The sequence below is a fragment of the Loxodonta africana genome, chromosome 16 (assembly GCF_030014295.1).
Source record: "Loxodonta africana isolate mLoxAfr1 chromosome 16, mLoxAfr1.hap2, whole genome shotgun sequence".
Classification (NCBI taxonomy): Eukaryota; Metazoa; Chordata; class Mammalia; order Proboscidea; family Elephantidae; genus Loxodonta; species Loxodonta africana.
Window position 1 is genome coordinate 66,803,912 of NC_087357.1, and position 21,048 is coordinate 66,824,959.

General features: G+C 37.4%; 1 protein-coding gene across 3 annotated transcripts in view; it reads left to right on the top strand.

Annotated features, from left to right (window-relative positions):
• Positions 1-21,048, top strand: part of DDX50 (DExD-box helicase 50) — a 40,060-nt gene that overhangs the window by 12,645 nt on the left and 6,367 nt on the right. For 2 of the 3 annotated variants that reach the window (XM_003409301.4, XM_010589184.3), the window contains exons 7-12: positions 394-539; positions 4,708-4,857; positions 14,097-14,258; positions 14,924-15,043; positions 15,779-15,852; positions 16,080-16,239. In XM_003409301.4, coding sequence (XP_003409349.1) covers positions 394-539; positions 4,708-4,857; positions 14,097-14,258; positions 14,924-15,043; positions 15,779-15,852; positions 16,080-16,239 — 812 coding nt within the window. The remainder of the gene's footprint in view (positions 1-393; positions 540-4,707; positions 4,858-14,096; positions 14,259-14,923; positions 15,044-15,778; positions 15,853-16,079; positions 16,240-21,048) is intronic. The other variant, XM_064269650.1, reaches the window with a different exon arrangement.

The following is a 21,048-nucleotide window of genomic DNA, read 5'->3' on the forward strand; positions in this document are numbered from 1 at the left end:
CTAGCATTCTAACCAAGCTAAAATTATTTAGTATCTGTTCTCTTTGTGAACAAGAAAGGATGATAGCACACTTCAACTATTTTCTGAGCTTTCTGTCTTTTCTTTCATGTATTGTTTTTTTTAGTCATTAGTTAAATTTACTAACTCATTTTACTGACTTCTTTGCTCAGTATTCCTTTTTAAATTCTTACGTGCCTCCTGGGTTCAGTTTTCTTTATATTATGCCCCAGTTTTGAAAGTTGGAAGTTCTAATAGTTGAAGTGAAGCCTACATGTTCAGAATTAACCCTAAGTTTTTGATTTTCCATTAGTTCTTGGAACTTTGGGGAGATTTTTCAAGAGCTGGCTACATTGTGGGATGATAAAGTTTTTTAATTCTTTTTGTTTATTTAAGATTCTGAAGACAACCCTCAGACTTTACTTTTTTCTGCAACTTGCCCACAGTGGGTATACAAAGTTGCAAAAAAGTACATGAAATCCAGATATGAACAGGTTGACCTTGTTGGAAAAATGACTCAAAAGGCTGCAACTACTGTGGAAGTAAGTAGCTTTCCAGCATGATAGATTTTAGGTTTTAGTTGATATTTACTTTTGAAGTTTGTTGAAGTTAAACTTTAGCTTTGAGTAACTATTCAGCCCCAATCTCTCTTTTTTGCCCCTCGTCGATAAGATACCTGTGTATAAGACTGAGGAGCAGAATAGAATAAATAGGGAAGAAAGCAGAGTATGCGAATAGTCAAGTCCTAACAGATACATGGAGCCGTGGTGGCTCAGTGGTGAGGAGCACAGATGCTAACCAAAAGATCGGCAGGTCGAATCCATCAGCTGCTCCTCCTTGGAAACCCTGTGCTGTTCTGCTCTGTTCTGCAGGGTTACTATGAGTTGGAATTGACTCGACAAACAAGTTTGAGGCAGACTTAAAGTATTTAGAATATGAGAAAGGAGGCAATTCACGTAGGTTAGGAGAGGATGATGCTGGGATAATTTGCTAAAGCTCATATCATACTGTATACCAGTGAAATTCCAGAAAGATTAAAAAAGTTAAGTCTTAAAATAATTTAAAGCAAATGTAGATGAATATTTACCTGACTTTGTGAAAGAGAAGACCTTTCTAAACACAAAGTAAGAAGAAAAAACCTTAAAAGAAAGAGGTTGATAATTTTAACTCCATGAAAATTTTAACTAATCGTATTAAAAAAAAATTAAAAGGCAATATTTGCACTGTTTATAACAGTCAGGTGTGTACCATATTTGTCACCTTTTCCGTTTACTAGATATGCATATATGTGTACATAGGGAAAATGGAAGTTTTGATGAACAGTAGTGTAATCTATAGAATACAATGCAATGGTTAAAGAGAGTGAAAGGAACAAGTTACAGGGTAATACGTACAGAATCTTTTTTTTGTTGTTGTTAAAAATATACACAAGTAATGCTAAGTGGATGCCTTTCCTAAGCTCATGGAGAACATGAAAAGCATAGAGAAATATCTATTTCTTTCAATTGCTGAATACTCTCCGTTGTATGAATATACTGTAATTTATTTATCCTTTCATTTATTGATGGGCATTAGGTATTTATATAAATATGCAATAACAGGTTGGAAGAATAAACATCAAATTGATGACAATGATTCCTTCTGGGAAGGGGACCGTTTTAGTAAAGGATTGTCAAAAGAGGCTTTGGGTTTTTTGGAATGGTTAAAAATTTTACAGGAAGCATGTAAAATTTATCAGTGCAAGAAAGTTTATTAAGGACGTTTTCAAATATACAGAAAGAGAATATAAGGAACCCGATGTACTCATCACTAAAAAAAAAGACTGTAGCAATTATCTTTTCTGTACCACTCCCCCCCCCCCCAATATGTTCCTCACCCTGCTTGTAAAGCATTCCCGGTCATCGTTTCATCTTCATGTAATGGCACGTATTTCTAAAAGGGTAAGGACTCTTAAAAAACAAAATAAAAACAACCACAAAGCCATTATCACAGTAGAAAAAAATTAAAAGTACTTCCTAGTATCAAATACTGTGCACATTACCTTGGTTGTCTTTTTTTTTTCAGTAGTTTGCTTGCATTTGGATCCAAATAAGATCCTTACGTTGCCATTGGTTGATAAGTATCTTTATCCTTTTAATCAGTGGCTTCTCCTTGCAATTCTGTTGGAAAAAAACTCATAGTTTGTCTCCTGGATTTCCACATCTCAATTTTGGTGATTTCATTTATTGATGAAATAAATAAATGAAAACTAATTTTATAAAACTTCAAAAATTGTAAACACTACATGGATGAACCTCAGAAGCATTATGCTAAGTGAAAGAAGCCAGATAAAAATGATAACATCCTATAGAATTCCATTTATACAGAATATTGAGGATTGGTACGTCTATCCTTGCGGTGTTGTTTAGCACGTTCTTCTGTCTCATTTTTCCTTTGAGCTGATGGATTGAGAGGCTTGGTTTTTTTGGCAGGGGAGGGGATGGAGAGCAAGACTTTGTCATAGGTGGTCAAATGAGTCTTAATTTTCTTGTACTTTTCTCTGGTTTTTTAGCTCATCTAGAATTAATACATGTTACTTTTAAAAAACAACTTTATTAAGACATACATTAAAATGCACAGATTTAAAATGGACAGCTTTAAGTGTTTTCCTAACATTTTGTCATGAAAAGTTTGAAATATTCAGCAAAGTTAAAAGAATTTTACAGTGAATACTTATATATATGCACCATCTAGATGCTACCATTAACATTTTACTGTATTTATCTTATGCCTATGCATCATTTTTTTGGATGCATTTCAAAGTAAATTGCAGAAATCAGTATATTTTCCCATAAGTGTTTTAGGATGTATATTGTAATCTACAGCTCAGTATTTGCAATTAAAGAAAAATCTTTTTTATTTTTTGTAATTTTTTTTGATTGAGGTAAGATTCACATAAAATTAACCATTTTAAAGTATACAATTCAGTAGTGTTTAGTACATTTGCAGTGTTGTGCAACCATCACTTCTACTTAGCTTCAAAACATTTTCCTTACCCCTAAAGGAAACCTCATACTCATTGAGCAAAAACTCCCCCCAGTCCCTAGCAACCACTAATCTGCTTTCTGTCTCCGTGGATTTAGCCAGTCTGGATATTTTATACAAATGGAATTATATAGTAGATTATTTTTTGTATCTGGTTTCTTTCACTTAGCATATTTTTTCTTCTGTTTTTTATGATTTGTGTGCTTATTCAAATTTTGTACAGATATGTGCATATACTATTCAAACAAAGATACAGGTAAAATTTACATTTTTAAATTTTTTTATTGTGCGTTAGGTGAAAGTTTACAGAGCAAATTAGTTCTCATTTGATAAAGTGTTTCATGACCTTGATTTCATTCCCCACAATGTGTCAGCACTCCCCATTTCCACCCTGGGTTCCACATTTTCTTTAGTTCTGATTTTCTATCTCTTCCTGCCTTCTCATTTTTGCTTTTGGGCAGATAATGCCCTTTTGATCTTGTATAATTGATTGTTCTAAGGAATACATTCCTCTCGGGCATTATTGTTTATCTTATATGCTTGTCTGTTGTTTGGCTGGGAGCTGGTCTCTGGGAATGGCCTCAGTTCCAGTTCAGAAGGGTGTCCTTAGGGCCATCATCTCCGGGGTTCCTCCAGACTCTGTCAGACCAGTAAGTTTGGTCTTTTTTGTGACTTTAATTTTTTGGTTCTACAGTTTTCTCCCACTCTGGACCCTCTGTTGTGAGCCCAGTCAGAGCAGTTGGTAGTGGTAGCTGGCCACCATCTAGTTCTTCTGGTCTTGGGGTCAGGTAGGCTGTGGTTTGTGTAGTCCATTAGTCCTGTGGACTAATTGCTCCCTTGAGTCTTTGGTTTTCTTCACTAGACGGAAGGAAACCAATAGGTGTATCTTAGATGGCTGCTTACAAGCTTTTAAGCTTCTAGACACTACTTACCAAAGTAGGGTGCAGAACATTGTCTTTATATATTATGTTGTGCCAGTTGACACAGATGTCCCCTGAATCTGTGGCCCTTTGTCTTTCGGCCTAGGAACTTTATCCTGCGGGGTGTTTGGTTATGTCTAAGAAGTTTCCCTGACTGTACCCCTTGTCTACTCTATATGAGCTGTACCTACAGTTATGTATGTATAAGTATTAGCATAATGTTTTTTTGGTTCATCCATGTAATGTTTACAGTTTTTGAAGTAAGTTTTGTACAATTAAATGCAAATCTTAAGTGTACATTTGCTAGGTTTTGACAGATTCATACACATGTATAATCCAAACAAACCCGTCAAGATACAGAGTATTGCCATTATCTCAGAAAGTTCCCTTATGCCCCTTCGCAGTCAGTTCCCCCATCCAGAGGCAACCACTGCTCTGATTTTTTTTTTCCCGAATATAGATTAGTTTTGCTTGTTCTAGAACTTCACATAAAAGGAATCATACTGTATGTACTCTATTGTTTCATGTGTCAGGAGCTGGTTCCTTTTAATTGCTGAATACTGTCCATTGTATGAATGTACTACAATTTATCCTTTCATGTATTGATGGGCATTTGTATATTGCCTTTTAAATGGGGTTAGGAAGAGTTGCTATCTTATAGTTTCCCAGGATGGCCAGTTTTGACCAGATTAAAAAAAGTATACAGGGAAAGTATTTTAAAAATAAATTTAATGAAACAGATATTTGACATTTTCTTTCCTCAAAGCATTTGGCCATCCAGTGCCATTGGTCTCAGAGGCCGGCAGTTATTGGAGATGTCCTTCAAGTCTATAGTGGATCTGAAGGGAGGGCTATTATTTTCTGTGAAACCAAGAAGAACGTAACTGAAATGGCCATGAATCCACACATAAAACAGGTATTTTTTTTAATGCTTTCTCTGGTAGAGATTATAGGGATGAATTACTAAACAAAAATCATTATTGTCATATGGACTGGATTTGATAGTCATTCTCAGAATTGAGTTTAATTTAGAAAGAAATTGTTGTAGCCAGTCTCTTATGATCTGTTAAGTCAGGATAGAATTCTGTTAATTTTCATCAGATGCTTTTTTAATTAAGACTCTGAAAATGTGATCTTGAAGATAGAAAGGTTGAAATGAAATGAGACTCTGTGGGTATGAGTGGGTGATATGGGTGATATTTTAGAGTGTGTTAGAATCACAAGTACGTATTCAGTGAATTGACCAGAATATTAAATCTATGTGTCTTTTTTCTTTTTTAAAAAATTTTATAGTAGAAAATTTCAAACACATACAAAAGTCTACAAAATACTGTAATGAACCCCTATATCTTCATCCTCCAGTACTTATTTTCTTCTTCTATATGCCCACCCACTTACCCCCCGTGAGCTATTTTGATGAAAACCTTAGATACCATATTATTTCATCCGTAAATATTTCAGTATGTATCTCAAAAATAAAAGGTTATTTTTTAAAATCCACAATAGTGTTATCATATCTAAAAAATTGACAACAGTTTCTTCTAATGTTAATCAGTGTTCAGATTCCTAGTAGTTCATAAATGCTTGTTTTCTTTTATAGATTCTTTTTTAAAAATCTGTATTCTAATAAGGTTCTTAGATTGTGTGAGTTCACTTACTAAGTCTGTGTTAGTATATGCGTTGTTTCATCTCTTTAATTACTGTGTAAGAAACCAAGTTTTCATAAAACCTAGATTACTGCTTCCCTGCGTTGTCATTTAACATGTTCCTCTGTTTTCTGTATTTTTTGAAAACTGGTAGTTAGATACAAAGGCTTCATCATATTCAAGTTTATTATTATTTTTATTGGCAAAATTACTTTATAGGTTGTGTAAGTCTATTAGGAGGTATACAATGTCAATTCTTTCTCTTTTTGTCATATTAACAGCACTTGAAAATTAATGTTATCAGCCTTTATGTTGATGTGTCTCTCCAGTCGTTTTTGTTGTCCATGAGTTATCTAGTAGATTCCTAAAGAAGGGCTCATGGAACTAATATTCCCTGTTGATAATAGCTTCTCTGTGGCCTTTATACCTGAAAATAATTTTGCCTGGATATAAAATTTTTGGTTTACGTTTTTTTCCTTCAGTGTCTTAAATATGTTATTCCGTTGTTTTTAGAATAAAGTATTACTATCAAAATTTCACTGCCAGTCTGATTTTTGTTCCTCATAAATGATTTTATATCTGGATTCCCAAAGACTTTTATTTTTCTTTAAAAATTAGTAGTTTTACTAGAACATATTTTGGTAGTGGTGTTCTTGGTCAGTTTTTCCAGGTACATGGTGTATACTTTCAATTTGTAGTTTCAAAACTTTTTCTTCAATTTCAGCAAATTTTTCCTGAATCACAGTTTTTAGTATTTGGGTTGTCTCATTGCTTTGGTTTTATTCTTTAGGGACTCATATGTATGCTGGTGCTCCTTTCTTCTCTCTCATATTTTGTTACTTTATTTCATATCCATATGAGAAAATATTTCATTAAAAATTTTTTTTTATTGTGTTAGGTGAAAATTTACAGTGCAAATTAGCTTTTCATTCAAAAATTTATAAAACAAATTGTTTTAAGACATTGATTGCAGTCCCTGCAATGTGTCAGCACCCTCCCCCTTTCCCTTTCTACCCTGGGTTCTCCGTGTCCATTCATCCAGTTTCCTGTCCCTTCGTGCGTTCATGTTGCACATTTGGTCTCGTATACTTGATTGAACTAAGAGGCACGTTCATCGTGTGTGTTATTGTTTATTTTATAGGCTTGTCTCATTTTGGCTGAAAAACAGACTTCAGGAGTGGCTTCAGTTCTGAGTTAGCAGGGTGTCTGGGAGCCATAGTCTCGAGGGTTTCTCCAGTCTCTGTTAAACCAGTAAAACTTGTCTTTATTTTTTTTAATTTGAATTTTGTTCCACATTTTTTCTTCCATTCTGTTCAGGACCTTCTATTGTGATTTCTGTCAGAGCAGTCGGTGGTGGTAGCTGGGCACCGCCTAGTTCTGGGCTCAGGCTGTGGTTCATGAGGTCTATTAGACCTTTGGACTAATGTTTTCCTTTGTCTTTGGTTTTCTTCATTCTCCTTTGCTCCAGGTGGTGTGGGGACGAATAGCTGTATCTTAGGTGGCCACTTGGGAGCTTTTAAGACCCCAGATGCTTACTCACCAAAGTAAAGTGTAGAACATTTTATTAACTGTGTTACACGAATTGACCTAGATGTCTCCCAAGACCATGGTCCCCAGCCCTCAGCCCCAGTAACTCAGTCCCTCAAGGTGTTTGAATGTGCCTGGGAAGCTTCTATGACTTTGCCTTGGTCAAGTTGTGCTGCTTTGCCCTACACTGTGTGTTGTCTTTCCTGTCACCAGAGTTACCACTTGTGTGGTATCTGTGACTTCCCCATCAAAGATTTTTTTTCTGTGTGTAAACCTTGTTTTTTTGTAATAGTGGTCTCATACGGTATTTGTCCTTTTGTGATTGACTTACTTCATTCAGTATAATGCTCTCCAGACTCATACATGTTGTGGGATGTTTCATGGATTCATCATTGTTGCATAGTATTCCCTTTTGTATATTTACCATTATTTATCATTCATCTGTTAATGGACACTTTGGTTGTTCCCATCTTTATGCTACTGTGAATAATGCTGCAGTGAACATGGGTGTGCGTATGTCTATTTGTGTGATGGCTCTTGTTTCTCTAGGATGTATTCCAAGGAGTGAAATTGCTAGATGGTATGATATTTCTCTCTCTAGCTTTTTAAAGACGCACCATATAGTTTTCCACAGTGGTTGTACCATTTTACATTCCTACCAGCAGTGTGTAAGAGTTGCAATATACCTGCAACCTCACCAACATTTGTTATTTTCTGTTTTTTTATTAGTGCCAGTAATGTTGGAGTGAGATGGTATCTCACTGTAGTTTTGATTTTCATGTCTCTAATGGCTAATGATTGTGAGCATTTCCTCAAGTGTCTGATAGCTGCCTGAGTATCATCTTTGGTGAAGTGTCTTCATATCCTTTGCCCATTTTTTAAATTGGATTATTTGTCTTTTTGTTGTTGGTGTTGAAGTATTTTATATATTTTAGAGATTAGACCCTTGTCAGATATGTCGTAGCCAAAATCTTTTTCCCAGTCTATAGGTTCTCTTATTACCCTTTTGGTGAAGTCTTTTGATGAGCTTAAGTGTTAAATTTTTAAAAGCTCCCAGTTATCTAGTTTGTTCTCTCTGTTTGGTATTGTTAGTTATGGTTTGTATTGTATTTATGCCATGTATTAGGGCCCCTAGCATTGTTTCTATTTTTCTTCCCATGATCTTTATCATTTCGGGTTTTATATTTAGGATTTTGATCCATTTTGTTTTAGTTTTTGTGTCTGGTGTGAAGTATGCGTGCTGTTCCATTTTTTTACAGATAGACATCCAGTTTTTCATGTTTTTCTTTACTCAGTTTTACAGAATTTTCCGTCTTAAAGCATTGTCTATTGTCAGTATGTTACGGATTGAATTGTGTCCCCTAAAATGTGTGTCAGTTTGGCTAGGCCATGATTCCCGGTATTGTGCGGCTGTCCACTGTTTTGTGATCTGATGTGATTATCCTACATGTTGTAAATCCTAACCTCTATGATATTAATGAGGCAGAATTAGAGGCAATTATTTTAATGTGTCAAGACCCAGTCTCTAGGGTTAAGTTGTATCTTGAGTCAGTCTCTTTTGATATTCAAAAGAGAGAATCAAGCAGAAAGGAGAGGGACCTCTTGACACCAAGAAAGAACCACCAGGAGCAGAGTGTGTCCTTTGGACCCTGAGTCCTTGCACTGAAAAGCTCCTAGACCAGAGGAAGACTGATGACAAGGGTCTTCCCCCAGAAGCGACAAAGAGAGGAAGCCTTCCCCTGGAGCTGGCACCCTGAATATGGACTTCTAGTCCCCTAGACTGTGAGAGAATAAATTTGTTTGTTAAAGCCACCCACTTGTGGTATTTCTCTTATAGCAGCACTAGATAACTAAGACAAATGTTATATTCCTTCTGGTATAGTCTTCATTTATGAAAACCTCTTAGCTCTTGGTTCTATTTCTTGAGTTATATCACCTTATTTTTAGTGTTTCTAACTCTGATGTTTATTCTTTCATATATTACTTAAAAATTTTTTGTAGCTCATTTTGAAATGTAAGGCTGTATTTTTCATCTGTTTTGTGGGCATGCCTTTCTAGAGTGCTTTCATGATCTGTAGAGAGATTATTTTGCCTGTTCTTTGTTTTTTCTCCTAATTACTTTGTATGAGATTGTCTGTAGTCTTTTTATTGCTCATTTTTAGGTGAGGTTAATCTTTCTGAATTTTCTGAAGCATGGGTCAGAATAGTTTTTCAACTTCACAGCTCTAGAGCTTCCTGTTTTGTTATTTTTGTCAGTATTTAAAAATACGATCTGTAAGTTATATCTCAATAAAGCTGTTATATATATATAGTCACCCACTTTCTGAACTCCTGCCGTCTCTTCCCTTTTATCTCGATCTTCTTTTTCCTTTGCTTCTGTTGTTCCTGGCATCCTCAGTTTGGATTCTAGGCCTAGCGTTGTCTCCTCAGTGTGGGCCTTTATATAGGACTCAGCCTGTTCCAGCCCCTTCAGACCTTACCTCAGGCTCCTCACAATCACCCTTCAATGTGCAAAAGCCCTCCCCGCTTCAACTGTTAATCCCAAATTGGCCCATTATGGTTTCCAGGGAGTACTTATTTCTAGGACTGGCAGATTCTACCCGTAAGTATAGTTCTTACCCCACCCGCTCATGTTTTAGGAATCATGAGGATATCTTGTCGCTTAGTTCTGTCATAGATGTTATCTGTGGATTTTTTAGTTTTGTTATCCTAGTTGCTGTGTTCTTTTTTTATGTGGGAATTGCTTTAAAAAATATGCTGTCCCCATCTTCTGCTGTCATTTTAACTAAATTGTGTACCATTAGGTTTGATTTTTAAAATGTCCAGTATAAACATACAGACCCTAAATATCATTGGAGGGTAGTTGCTTTACCTTTCCTGGCATTGTATTAGACCTCTCAGCAGCAGCTGTCTTGCAGAAGCTATTGCTTTATCTCAAAGGGAGGAATTGCCTTGCTGCAGAGGCTGAGGGAGAATTTTCTCAGTGGGTGGTCATCAGTTTCTATGGTTGGAAGGAACAGAGGTTCTCCTCAGCTGGGTGTCTGTCTGCTATTTATTTGGAAAGTAGCAGTAGCATCTCCTAGGTCATAAGAGATTTTATGGACTAACCAGAGAACTTTAATGGTTAGTTTTTATTTTTTAATTTAAATTTAATTTTCGAAGGTCAGTTTTTACCTGGATTTCAGGAAAAAAATACTTTCTGGATTCTAAGCAGTTAGACACAAACACATTTACTTTGGAAGACTTGGAAACCATCACTGGTATTGTGAGTGTATCATTCCCTCTTAGGACTAATTATCAAGTAAAAAATCTCTGTTGGGTTGAGTTTTTTAAAAGTGAATTTAAAAAATTCACTGTGAAGAGCTGTTTATTTAAAGCATGTTTGCTTATGACTTAATTTTTCTCTTAACTTGAGTTCCATGATACCACACAGGTTTTCTTCCCAGTTTCTGTTGAGGTCTTTTTGTATTCTTGCCTGTACTTTAAATACTGGCATTCCTCATGGTTCTGACGTCTACATTTAGTTCTTATCACTACAGACCCTTCCTGATAGGGGAAAAGCGCGCCATGATTGATAGTACGGACTTGGAGTCAGGCATATCAGGGTTTAAATCTCAGTTGTGTTACTTACTGTGTAATCTTAGGCAAGTCACTTCATATTTCTGTGCCCATGTTTCTTTTTAAGAAGTGGAATTAAAAATCGCTTTTTAAAATATCAGTTTTAATATTTAAATGAAATCATTTAAAGTATTTAGCACGATGCTTTTACTGTAGTAAGCAGCTAAGAAATATAGTGTATATGGGTACATGTACATAATCATTCCTGTGGTTCTAGTAGGAAATGCTGGTGGCATAGTGGTTAAGAGCTATGGCTGCTAACCAAAAGGTCAGCCGTTCAGATCCACCAGGTACTCCTTGGAAACTCTATGGAGCAGTTCTGTTTCCTATAGGGTTGCTATGAGTCAGAATCAACTCGATGGCAGTGTTTTTTTTTTTTTTTATGGTTCTAGTATGGAGCCCTGGTGGCACACTGCCAAAACGCTAGGCTGCTAACTGAAAGGTCAGCAGTTTGAACTCACCAGCCGCTCTGCAGGAGAAAGATGTGGCAGTCTGCTTCTGTAAAGATTGTAGCCTTGGAAGCCATATGGGGCAGTTCTGCTCTGTCCTTATAGGGTCATTATGTTCGGAATAGACTTGATGGCAAACAACAACAACATGATAGTCATTGTGTATATGCTAATGCCCACATCTTTCTCTAGCTTAGATTTGGGCATTATTAAAAATTCACTGTAAAGAACTAGGCTTGTGTCTATCCTACTGACCATAGACACCAAAACCCACTATGAATGTAAAACTGAATTCATTCTCTCCTAGATGTCTGTTCTCACTCTGTCTCCAACTTTCCTCTTGGTGAATGATACACATCTACCTACAGCCTAAGCCAGAAATCTGTGTATCACCATTGACTTTTTTTTCCCTCACCATTCTCCATCCAGTTAATTACAGCGTAATTTTTGGATTCTATTTCCTATGATTTAAAACTGCCCATTTCTCTCCTACCCCAATTGCAGAAGCTCAGAATCTGGGAGGCATGCATAATATCTTTTATACTCATTTCCACTGTCTTCCACTCCCATTTTCATCTGATATTTCTCAAATTCACACATAACCTAGTCCCTACTTACCCCTCCAGCCTCCTCTTATTGTCACACCATCCCTTCATTTTCTGCACTCTCTCCACACATGCCATGTTTCCTCTTACCCCACAGGGCTCTTGAACTTGCGGTCTACCTTGCCTAGCAACTCTACTCATCCTTCAGAGCTTAGTTCGAAGCATCATTTTTCAGAGAACTCTCCCATACCCCAAACTAGGTCAGGTTGCCCTGTTAATTGCTCACTGCCTCTTAGACTTTTGCTTCATCCAGTGTATTTGTTGGCAATACTTATTGGCATGTGTAATTATCTGGTTATTGTCCATCTCCCCTACTAGATTATAAAGACCATGAGGACAAACTCAACCAAACCCAACTCATAGTGACCCTATAGGACAGAGTAGAACTGCCGCATAGGGTTTTCAAGGCTGAAATCTTTACAGAAGCAGACTGCCATATCTTTCTCCTGTGGAGCAGCTGGTGAGTTTGAGCCACCAACCTTCCATTTAGCAGCCGAATGTTTTAACCACTGTGCCACCAGGGCTCCTGCATGAGGACAGAGACAGTCTTATTTTTGTTCACCATTTTATCCCTCGTGCCTGACGTGTGGTAGGTGTTCACTAAGGATTTGTTGAGTGAATAGGTGGTCATTGCCATTACCCTAGTGAAGCCACTGGTACATCTTCTGAATTCTACATGTGAACCGGATCTCCCTGGCTTTTGCCTTGCCCATTTCTAATACCTTCTGTACATTGTAGCCGGAGCGTTCTTTCTAAGATGCAGATCTGATCATGATACTGTTCTGCTCACAATCATTCAGTTGTTCCCACTGTCCTGAGGATAAAGTTCATATTCCTTTCCCGCCTTCTCTCTCACCATTTCCCTGTTTTACTCTGTGCTTTGTAATACGCAAATATTTTAGTTCCCCGGGCTCATTATGTTGCCTCTCACTTGTATGTATGAGATTTCTTCTGCCCAGAACTCCCTGGCCTCCTGCTCCTCCTTTTACCTGACTGCTAGTTCGTTGTTATCTGTTACGTCTCGGTCGCAGTACTGCCTTCCTCCCAGACAGAAGGTGGATTCTCCTCTCTGTAGCACTCTCCACCTGTACCTGTTAAAGCACAAGTCAGCACACGTGCCTGCCAGCTCTTCTCTCAGGGCAGTTCTTCTGTGAACGTTACAGACCTTGGTGCAGTGCCTGGTGCATAGTGAGCATATTCGTGAATGCATTAAACAGATACTGAGATTTAGATACTGTTAGGGTTAAATCATTGTTTTGAACTTTTTTTGACTTTAATAGTGGCTTATGTTAGGAAGGAAACCGTGGTGGCATAGTGGTTAAGCGCTATGGCTGCTAATCAAAAGGTCGGCAGTTTAAATCCACCAGGCGCTCCCTGGAAACCCCATGGGCAGATCTACTCTGTCCTGTAGGGTCGCTATGAGTCGGAATTGACTTGACGACAGATTTTTTTTCGGGTGTAAGGAAAATTATTTGCAGCACAAGTGGAAGATCAAGCCAGTATAAATAAGTTAAATTTCACTAAAAATTATAGGAATGCAAATTAAAATAACATTGGGTTATTTTTGCTTATTAGATCCACTGGATGGTAATGATTCGTAACCTACAGGGTGGATAGAGGATGAGGAAATAAATACTCGTAGAATGTTGCAGAATAAACAGGGGTGCTACAACTCCTTTTTGTAATACAGTTTGGCAATTGCTATTTCAGTGTTAACTATCATAGTTTTTGACTCAGAAGTTCAATTTCTATACATGTGTCCTACTGAGATGTTTGTATACTACGGTGTCCAGAAATATATTCATTTCAGCAATGTTTTCAAAGGTGAAAATTTGGATATGACCTAAGTGTTCATCATCAAATGATGCTGCACATCCATAGAAGAAATCATGTACAGCTTTTAAAAATTAGGTAGAATTATGTCTATAGATGTGGAAACAGTGTAAGGTATACTAAAGCTTAAAAACCAGGTCGCAAAACATTGTACGTGCAGTATGATACCATCTTTGTAAACAAATACATGAAATTATAGTATATGCTTGTGTGTGTATTTTAAAAAATATCTGGAAGAATATCCACCAAACTGCCAAGAACTAAATATTTCCAGCAAGCAGGGATTAAGGGAAGTTTTTACATTTTGTTACTTTCTATAATGTTAGTTTTTTTTTTTTTTTTAAACAGTAGGATGTATTATAATTATCAGAAAAGATTAAAAAACAACAGAAAAAGAGCACAGACCATATGGTGTTACGGTACCATCAATTGCAATTATGAGCTATATACCCAATTTTTCCCCTTTTTTAAAAACAGAATGCCCAGTGTTTACATGGAGACATTGCACAGTCACAAAGAGAAATTACACTGAAAGGCTTCAGAGAAGGTAGTTTTAAAGTGTTGGTGGCAACCAATGTGGCTGCTCGTGGTTTGGACATTCCTGAGGTTGACCTGGTGATTCAGAGTTCTCCTCCACAGGTAGGAAGTGGGATTTGATTTGGGGAACTATTTTATAAATTGCCTTTTTATTTACAAAATATTCCTTGGGAAGTGAAAAATATGTCATCTGTTATTGCTCTTAGCCACTTTTTGTTAATGCAGTGTTGAACTGATCAGAATCTAATACCTTGCAAATGATTAACTTTATTATTTGGAGTTGAAGCATAGAGCAACAAAATCATGTAAAGGAGTTATCATAAGTTGCCATATAGAGGAGGAGCCCTGGTGGCACACTGGTTAAGCACTGAGCTACTAACCAAAAGGTTGGCAGTTTGAACCTACCCACTGACTCCGTGGGAGAAAGACCTGGTGATCTGCTGCAATACAGATCACAGCCAAGAAAAATCCCATGGGACAGTTCTACTCTGTTGCATGAGGTCTCTGTGAGTCGAAAATCAATGGTGTACAACAATCACAACAGCCATATAAAGAGCCCTGGGGTGAGGTGGATAAAAAGGCCTTAAATCGAAATCTTTCCTCCCCCTAATTCAAGTGTATAAATTCTTCAGGATGTTGTAAAGAGCAGCAGGATTAAGATAAAAATATTTTTATTAGTAGTAGTGTTGTCATTATTAGTATTTGGATGCTGGAATGACTATGTAACTTGCCGTATTTTTTAAAGGTATTGCCTGTTTTATTTTTAGGATGTTGAGTCCTATATCCATCGCTCTGGACGCACAGGTAGAGCGGGCCGGACAGGGATTTGCATATGTTTTTATCAGCCAAGAGAAAGAGGTCAACTAAGATATGTGGAACAAAAAGCAGTAAGTTGAATTAAATTATTTCAGGCTTATTATTATCTAAATGGTGCTTTAGAAAAGAGCTCTTTTCGTATTTGTTCTCACAAATAGATCTTCATAACTTTTCTCAGTTTAAGCTACTTTTGGATGTGAAGCATGTGGAGAGCTAAATTTATATTAGCTGCAAGACTTTGTTTTAGTACAGCCTTTATTGTGAAGATAGAAGAGCTGACTTTCACGTTTTCTTCTTGAATTTCTCCCTGGATACTAAAATCAGAAGTGCGCTGTGATTTCGTACCTTTTACTCAGCATCGTAAATGGGGGACTTGATATAATAGTTAAGATTATATTGAGTATTGGTACAAATGCCAGTTTCTATAAGAAATTATACACTTCTCTGGTCTGGATTTTTTTGTGTAATTTCACGTTTTTTCCTATTTTTATTGTTTGTGTTTATATGCTGCATATACTTTGTAGAATGAGATGGGCTAATAAGAAAAAAAGTTGATAAACAGCATCTTTTTTTTATTTTTAGGAATTAGCTTTGTTTTGCAAGTTAAATTTCATAATTTTAACAAACTTAAAAGGACAAAGTTTTTTTTTTCGTTCTGCAATTTATAATGATTAGAAAAAGCAGATCTTTTGGCTAGGGCTTGGAAATCTTTGTGTCCAAGAAATGGAAATTCAACAAACTATATTAATTTAAGAATTACTTGTAAAGACTTCCATTTTTCTTTAATGTAATTCTTTCATTTTCAGGGAATTACTTTTAAACGTGTAGGTGTTCCTTCTACAATGGATTTAGTTAAATCTAAAAGCATGGATGCCATCAGGTATGCTTTCTGACCTTGCTGAAAAAAATTTTTTTTTTCTTTTTGTATTAGGCTATTCATCTTTAGCTCTCCTAGTTCAAATGTCAGAAAATTTTAATCACCAGTTTTACCAGCAGACACTTAAGTTATATTAAAATAAGAAAATGTTACTCTTTTCCCATTCATTCTCTTACCTTTCATTTTTAACCTGTGTCTTGACCAAGAAAATTACTATTTTTAAACCATAGGTCTCTGGCTTCTGTTTCTTATGCTGCTGTTGATTTTTTCCGACCATCAGCTCAGAGACTGATAGAAGAGAAAGGGGCAGTGGATGCATTGGCTGCAGCATTAGCCCACATCTCTGGTGCATCAAGTTTTGAACCACGATCTTTGATCACCTCTGATAAGGTAGAAAATTATATTTGTTTGGAAAAAAGACAAAAATAGAACCATAGCAGATACTGTATAGTGAGTTAATAAGTATTTACATTTAACCCCCTAAATGTGCCCTGCTTTCTGTGTAGAAAAACACATTTTGCTCTGCTAGAAATTGGTCTCCTCTTTTTCTCCTACTCCTCAGTACTTTATTGACTGTCAGTTCTTTCAAATTTTCAAGCCTACAGAAAGATTGAAAGAATAGTACAATAAACATATACCATCTACTTATATTTAGCAACTGTTAGTATACTTTTTTGTTTTTTGCTAAACTATTGGAGAATATGATAACAAAACCTGCTGCCATCAAGTTGATTCCAACTCATGGCAACCCTATAGGACACAGTAGAACTACCCCATAGGGTTTCCAGGGAGCAGCTGGTAAATTTGAACTGCTGACGTTTTGGTTAGCAGCTGATCTCTTAACCACTATGCCCCCAGGGCTCCAAGAATCATGATATTCATCACTAAATATTTCAGCATACATCCTCTAAGAATAAGGATATTCTCCTACATAATCACAGTACCGTAATCTTATCTATTGAAATCAGTAATAGCTCCATATCATTATCTAATAACTAATCCATACTCAAATTTTCCTAATTATCCAAACTATGTCTGTCCGTCTGTCTACCTGGAGAAATGTATATGAAATCCTACATTGTATATAATACTGTGTTAATTGAAACTTACGTTTATCAGAACTTATTCTGTTTTGTATTTTACAAGAAATAGCTTCTGTGCCGTTAACACAGGTGGCGCAACAGTTAATTGCTAGGCTGCTAACTGAAAGGTTGGTGGTTTGAACCCACCCAACAACTCCGTGGAAGAAAGACCTGGCGATCAGTTTCCATAAAGATTACAGCCGAGAAAACCCTATGGGGCAGTTCTACCCTGTTGCATGGGGTCACTATGTGTCAAAAATCGACTCGACAGTACCCAACAACAAGATGCAAAGCAAGGATTGCCTGTATAAGTGGAAGAGTGTGTGTGTGTGTGTGTGTGTCTGTGTCTAAACATGGTCTCACCTCGCCCACTCCCAGGTCAGTATCAGACATCAAAACAGACCACACCAGAGCCATGGTTCCAAGTAGTTCAGAGGTTTATTATTCACTCAGACATAAGTGAGGGGTATCCCTGAGTGAGAGGACCCATCAGTAAGAGGGCTTTCTGATGTTTGGGTAGAGAGAGCAAGCCTGGTTCTGGGGACACATATTAGACAGGAATTTGCAGGTAGGATTTTTGAGTAATGATAAAAAATAGGACAGAGTAATTGCGGGTAGGAGAACCCAGCTGGATGAAAAGGAGCAAGACAGGTTAACTTGAGTGTGACTTATCAGGCATAGTGAGTGCAGCTCACGAGTGGGTCATCTGATGGTTTCCGCCCTGGCGGGTGTTAACAGTTCAGCCAAATGTTATTTCGCTGGGAGTGAGTTATCTCACACAATCCTATTTCTCCCTCTCCATCTTAAAAGTCAGGGTCCAGTTAAGGTTCATATGTTGCATTTGGTTGTTATGCTTTTGTGGGTTTTTTTTTGTTTTTGTTTAGTTTTCTTTAAATCTAGAACTGTTTACCTACTTTTTTCCTGTTTTTCATGACATTGATTTTTTGAAGAGTCCAGGCCGGTTGTCATCTGGTAGAATGTCTCATGTTCTGGATTTATCGATTTTCTTTTCTTCAGTCATCATTTAATTTTTGCCTTCATCCAAAGTCTTTGCTCTAAGCTGGAAATAATATCAAAGCTCGATTTTATATCCAGGCTAAACACTTTTGGCAGTAGTACTCCATAGGAGATACTGTGTCACTCATACTGCATCACATGCATGTGCTGTTCATTCCAACCCGTAACTGCCCTGTAGGGCAGAGTAGAGCTGTCCCATAGGGTTTCCAAGGAGCAGCAGGTGGATCTGAACTGCCGACCCTTTGGCAGGAGGAATATAATGGTCAGATTGTTCCAATACTAGTAATGCTTAGTTTGATCACCTGGTTAAGATGAAAAGCACCACATATTCCCATTGTAAAGGTATATTTTACTCTCTGTTATCAGAAAGTAATCTGTGACTTGATACTTTAGCAGTGAGCAAATATCCTATCCCTAATACCCCACCAGGAAACCCTGGTTCCGTAGTGGCTAAGTGGTACGGCTGCTAACCAAAGAGTCGGCAGTTCAAATCCACCAGGCGCTCCTTGGAAACTCTATGGGGCAGTTCTGCTCTGTCTATAGGGTCACTATGAGTTGGAATCGACTCGACGGCACTGGGTTTTTTGGGTAATACCCCACCAAATGCTTCTTAAGAAAATACTTATTTTCCTGTGAAAATATTTAGATTCTTAGAGGTGAGAATTACCTAAGAGGTCGTTTAGTCTTAATCCTTAGCCAGTAAAAAAAGCCTTCTTTGGCAGATGGTCATCCAAGCTCTGATTAAATATACTAGAAATGGAGGCTAGTGGTTTGAAATTTAAGGATGAAACGGAAATCCAGAGTCTTTACTGTGGCCTACAATTTTCCCATTGCTATCTCTTTGACCTCATTCCTTGTACCTCTGCCCTTGCTTGTTTCAGCCACTCTAGTCTATACTTGTTACTGAAACCCACTCCTGTGTGAGTCTTTTGCACTTCTGTCTCAAATGTTCTTCCCCTTTAATAACCACATAGCTTCCTTCATTTTATGCAGGTCTCGTTCAAATATCACCAGTATCAAAGAGCTCTTTCAAGATCACTGTATCTAAAATAGCCTACCCCTCCCATTACTCTCTATTCTCTTGCCCTGCTGCCTACCCCCCCCCCCTTTTAATGGAAGCTTATTATCACCCAAACATATATTTGGTTATTTATCATCTATACCCTTCCTTCTGTCCGTCCCCCCCCACCCCACTAGAATACACCTCTGGGAGAGAAAGGACTATTTGCTACTGAACATAGATGGGGGCGCTGAACAAATATTTGTTAAATGAATGCCTCCCTATAGCTTCTTCATGTTGTTTTGCTATCCATTAAGGTTTTATAAAACAATTAATTTCACCTATGTTGTAGTCCTTCACATGTTTAGAGGTTTATGTCCTTTTGTAGATTTTTCTATTCCAAGCTAACTTTGGCTCCATCAACATCTTTCTGATAAGGTGAAAGCTTGTTATCTTTCTCTGATGCGCTAATTGTTTAACTCTCTTAAAGAATGATGGTTAGGATGAAATATACTCTTTAGAGTAATACATAGGAGAATACTATGAATGATCTATAAAAATTGTTGTCATGTGTTGCTGAGTTGATTCAGACTCACAGCAGCCCCATGTGACAGAGTAGAACTGCCCCATAGGGTTTTCTTGGCTGTAATCTTTATGGGAACAGATCACCAGCTCTTTCTCCTGTAGAGCCGCTACGTGGATTCAAACTGCCACCCTTTTGGTTAGTAGCCAAGTGCTTAACTGTTGTGCCACCAGGACTCTTTCTATAAACATTAGTCTTCTATTAATCTAGTTTTTTTTTTTTAATTGCGGTGAAATTCATGTAACATGCAGTAAACAATTGTAAAGCATACAAGTCAGTGGTATTTAGTGTATTCACAATGCTGTGTAACCATCAGCTCTCTCTAGTTTTCCAAACTTTTTCACCACCCCCCAAAAAACACCTCGTACCCATTAATTACTTTCCATTCTCCTCCCGCGCCCCCCCATCCTCTAGTAATCCCTAATCTGCTTTCTGTCTCTGTGAAGTTCCCTATTCTGGATACAGCACATAAAAGGAACTATACAATATGTGACCTTTTTTGTCTGACTTCTTAGCATAATGTTTTCAAGGATCATCCAGTGTGGCACACATCAGCACTTTATTCCTTTTTATAGCTGATTAATATTCCGGTGTGGCTGCAACACTGGGCTCAAGTGTAACAATGATTATGAGGATGGCACAGGACTGGGCAGTGCTTCGTTCTACATAGGGTTGCTGTGAGTCGGAACTGACTCAGGGCACACAACAAGAACAATATTCCGTTGTACTTATGGACCACAATTTATTTATCCAGTCATCTGTTGCTGGACATTTGGGTCGTTCTGGCTTTTAGCTGTTATGATTAATGCTGCTATAAATTCGTGTACAAGTTTCTATGTGGATATATGTTTTCATTTCTCTTGGGTACACACCTAGGAGTAGAACTGCTGGGTCATATGGTAGCTCTGTGTTTAACTTTTTGAGGAATTGTTATACTGTTTTCTGTAGCATCTGCACCATTTCACATTCCGGTCATTAACCATAGAGTGGTTCTTATTTTGCCACCTCCTGGCCAATACACTTGTCATTTCCTTTTTTTTTTTTAATTAAAGCTGCCCTAGTGTGTATGAAGCAGTAGCTCATTGTGGGGTTTTTTTTTTTTTTTATTGTGCATTAGGTGAAACTTTACAGAGCAAATTAGTTTCCCATTTGGTAGTTTGTCCATAAAGTGTTTGTGACATTGGTTTCATTCCCCACAATGTGTCAGCATCCTCCTCATTTCCACACTAGTTTCCCTGATTTTCTAACTCTTCCTGCAGCAAGTGTTGTCCTTTTGATCTCGTGTAGTTGATTGCTCTAAGGAACACGTTCCTCTCCGGTATTTTTGTTTATTTTATGGGCCTGGTTTGGCTGAAAGGTGGTCTCCAGGAATGGCTTCGATTCCACTTCAGAAGGGTGTCTTAGAGCCATAGTCTCAGGGGCTCCTGTAGTCTCTGTCTGGTCTTTTTTGTGAATTTGATTTCTCATTCTACAACTTTTCTCCCACTCTGCCAGGGAACCTCTGTTGTAATCCCAAT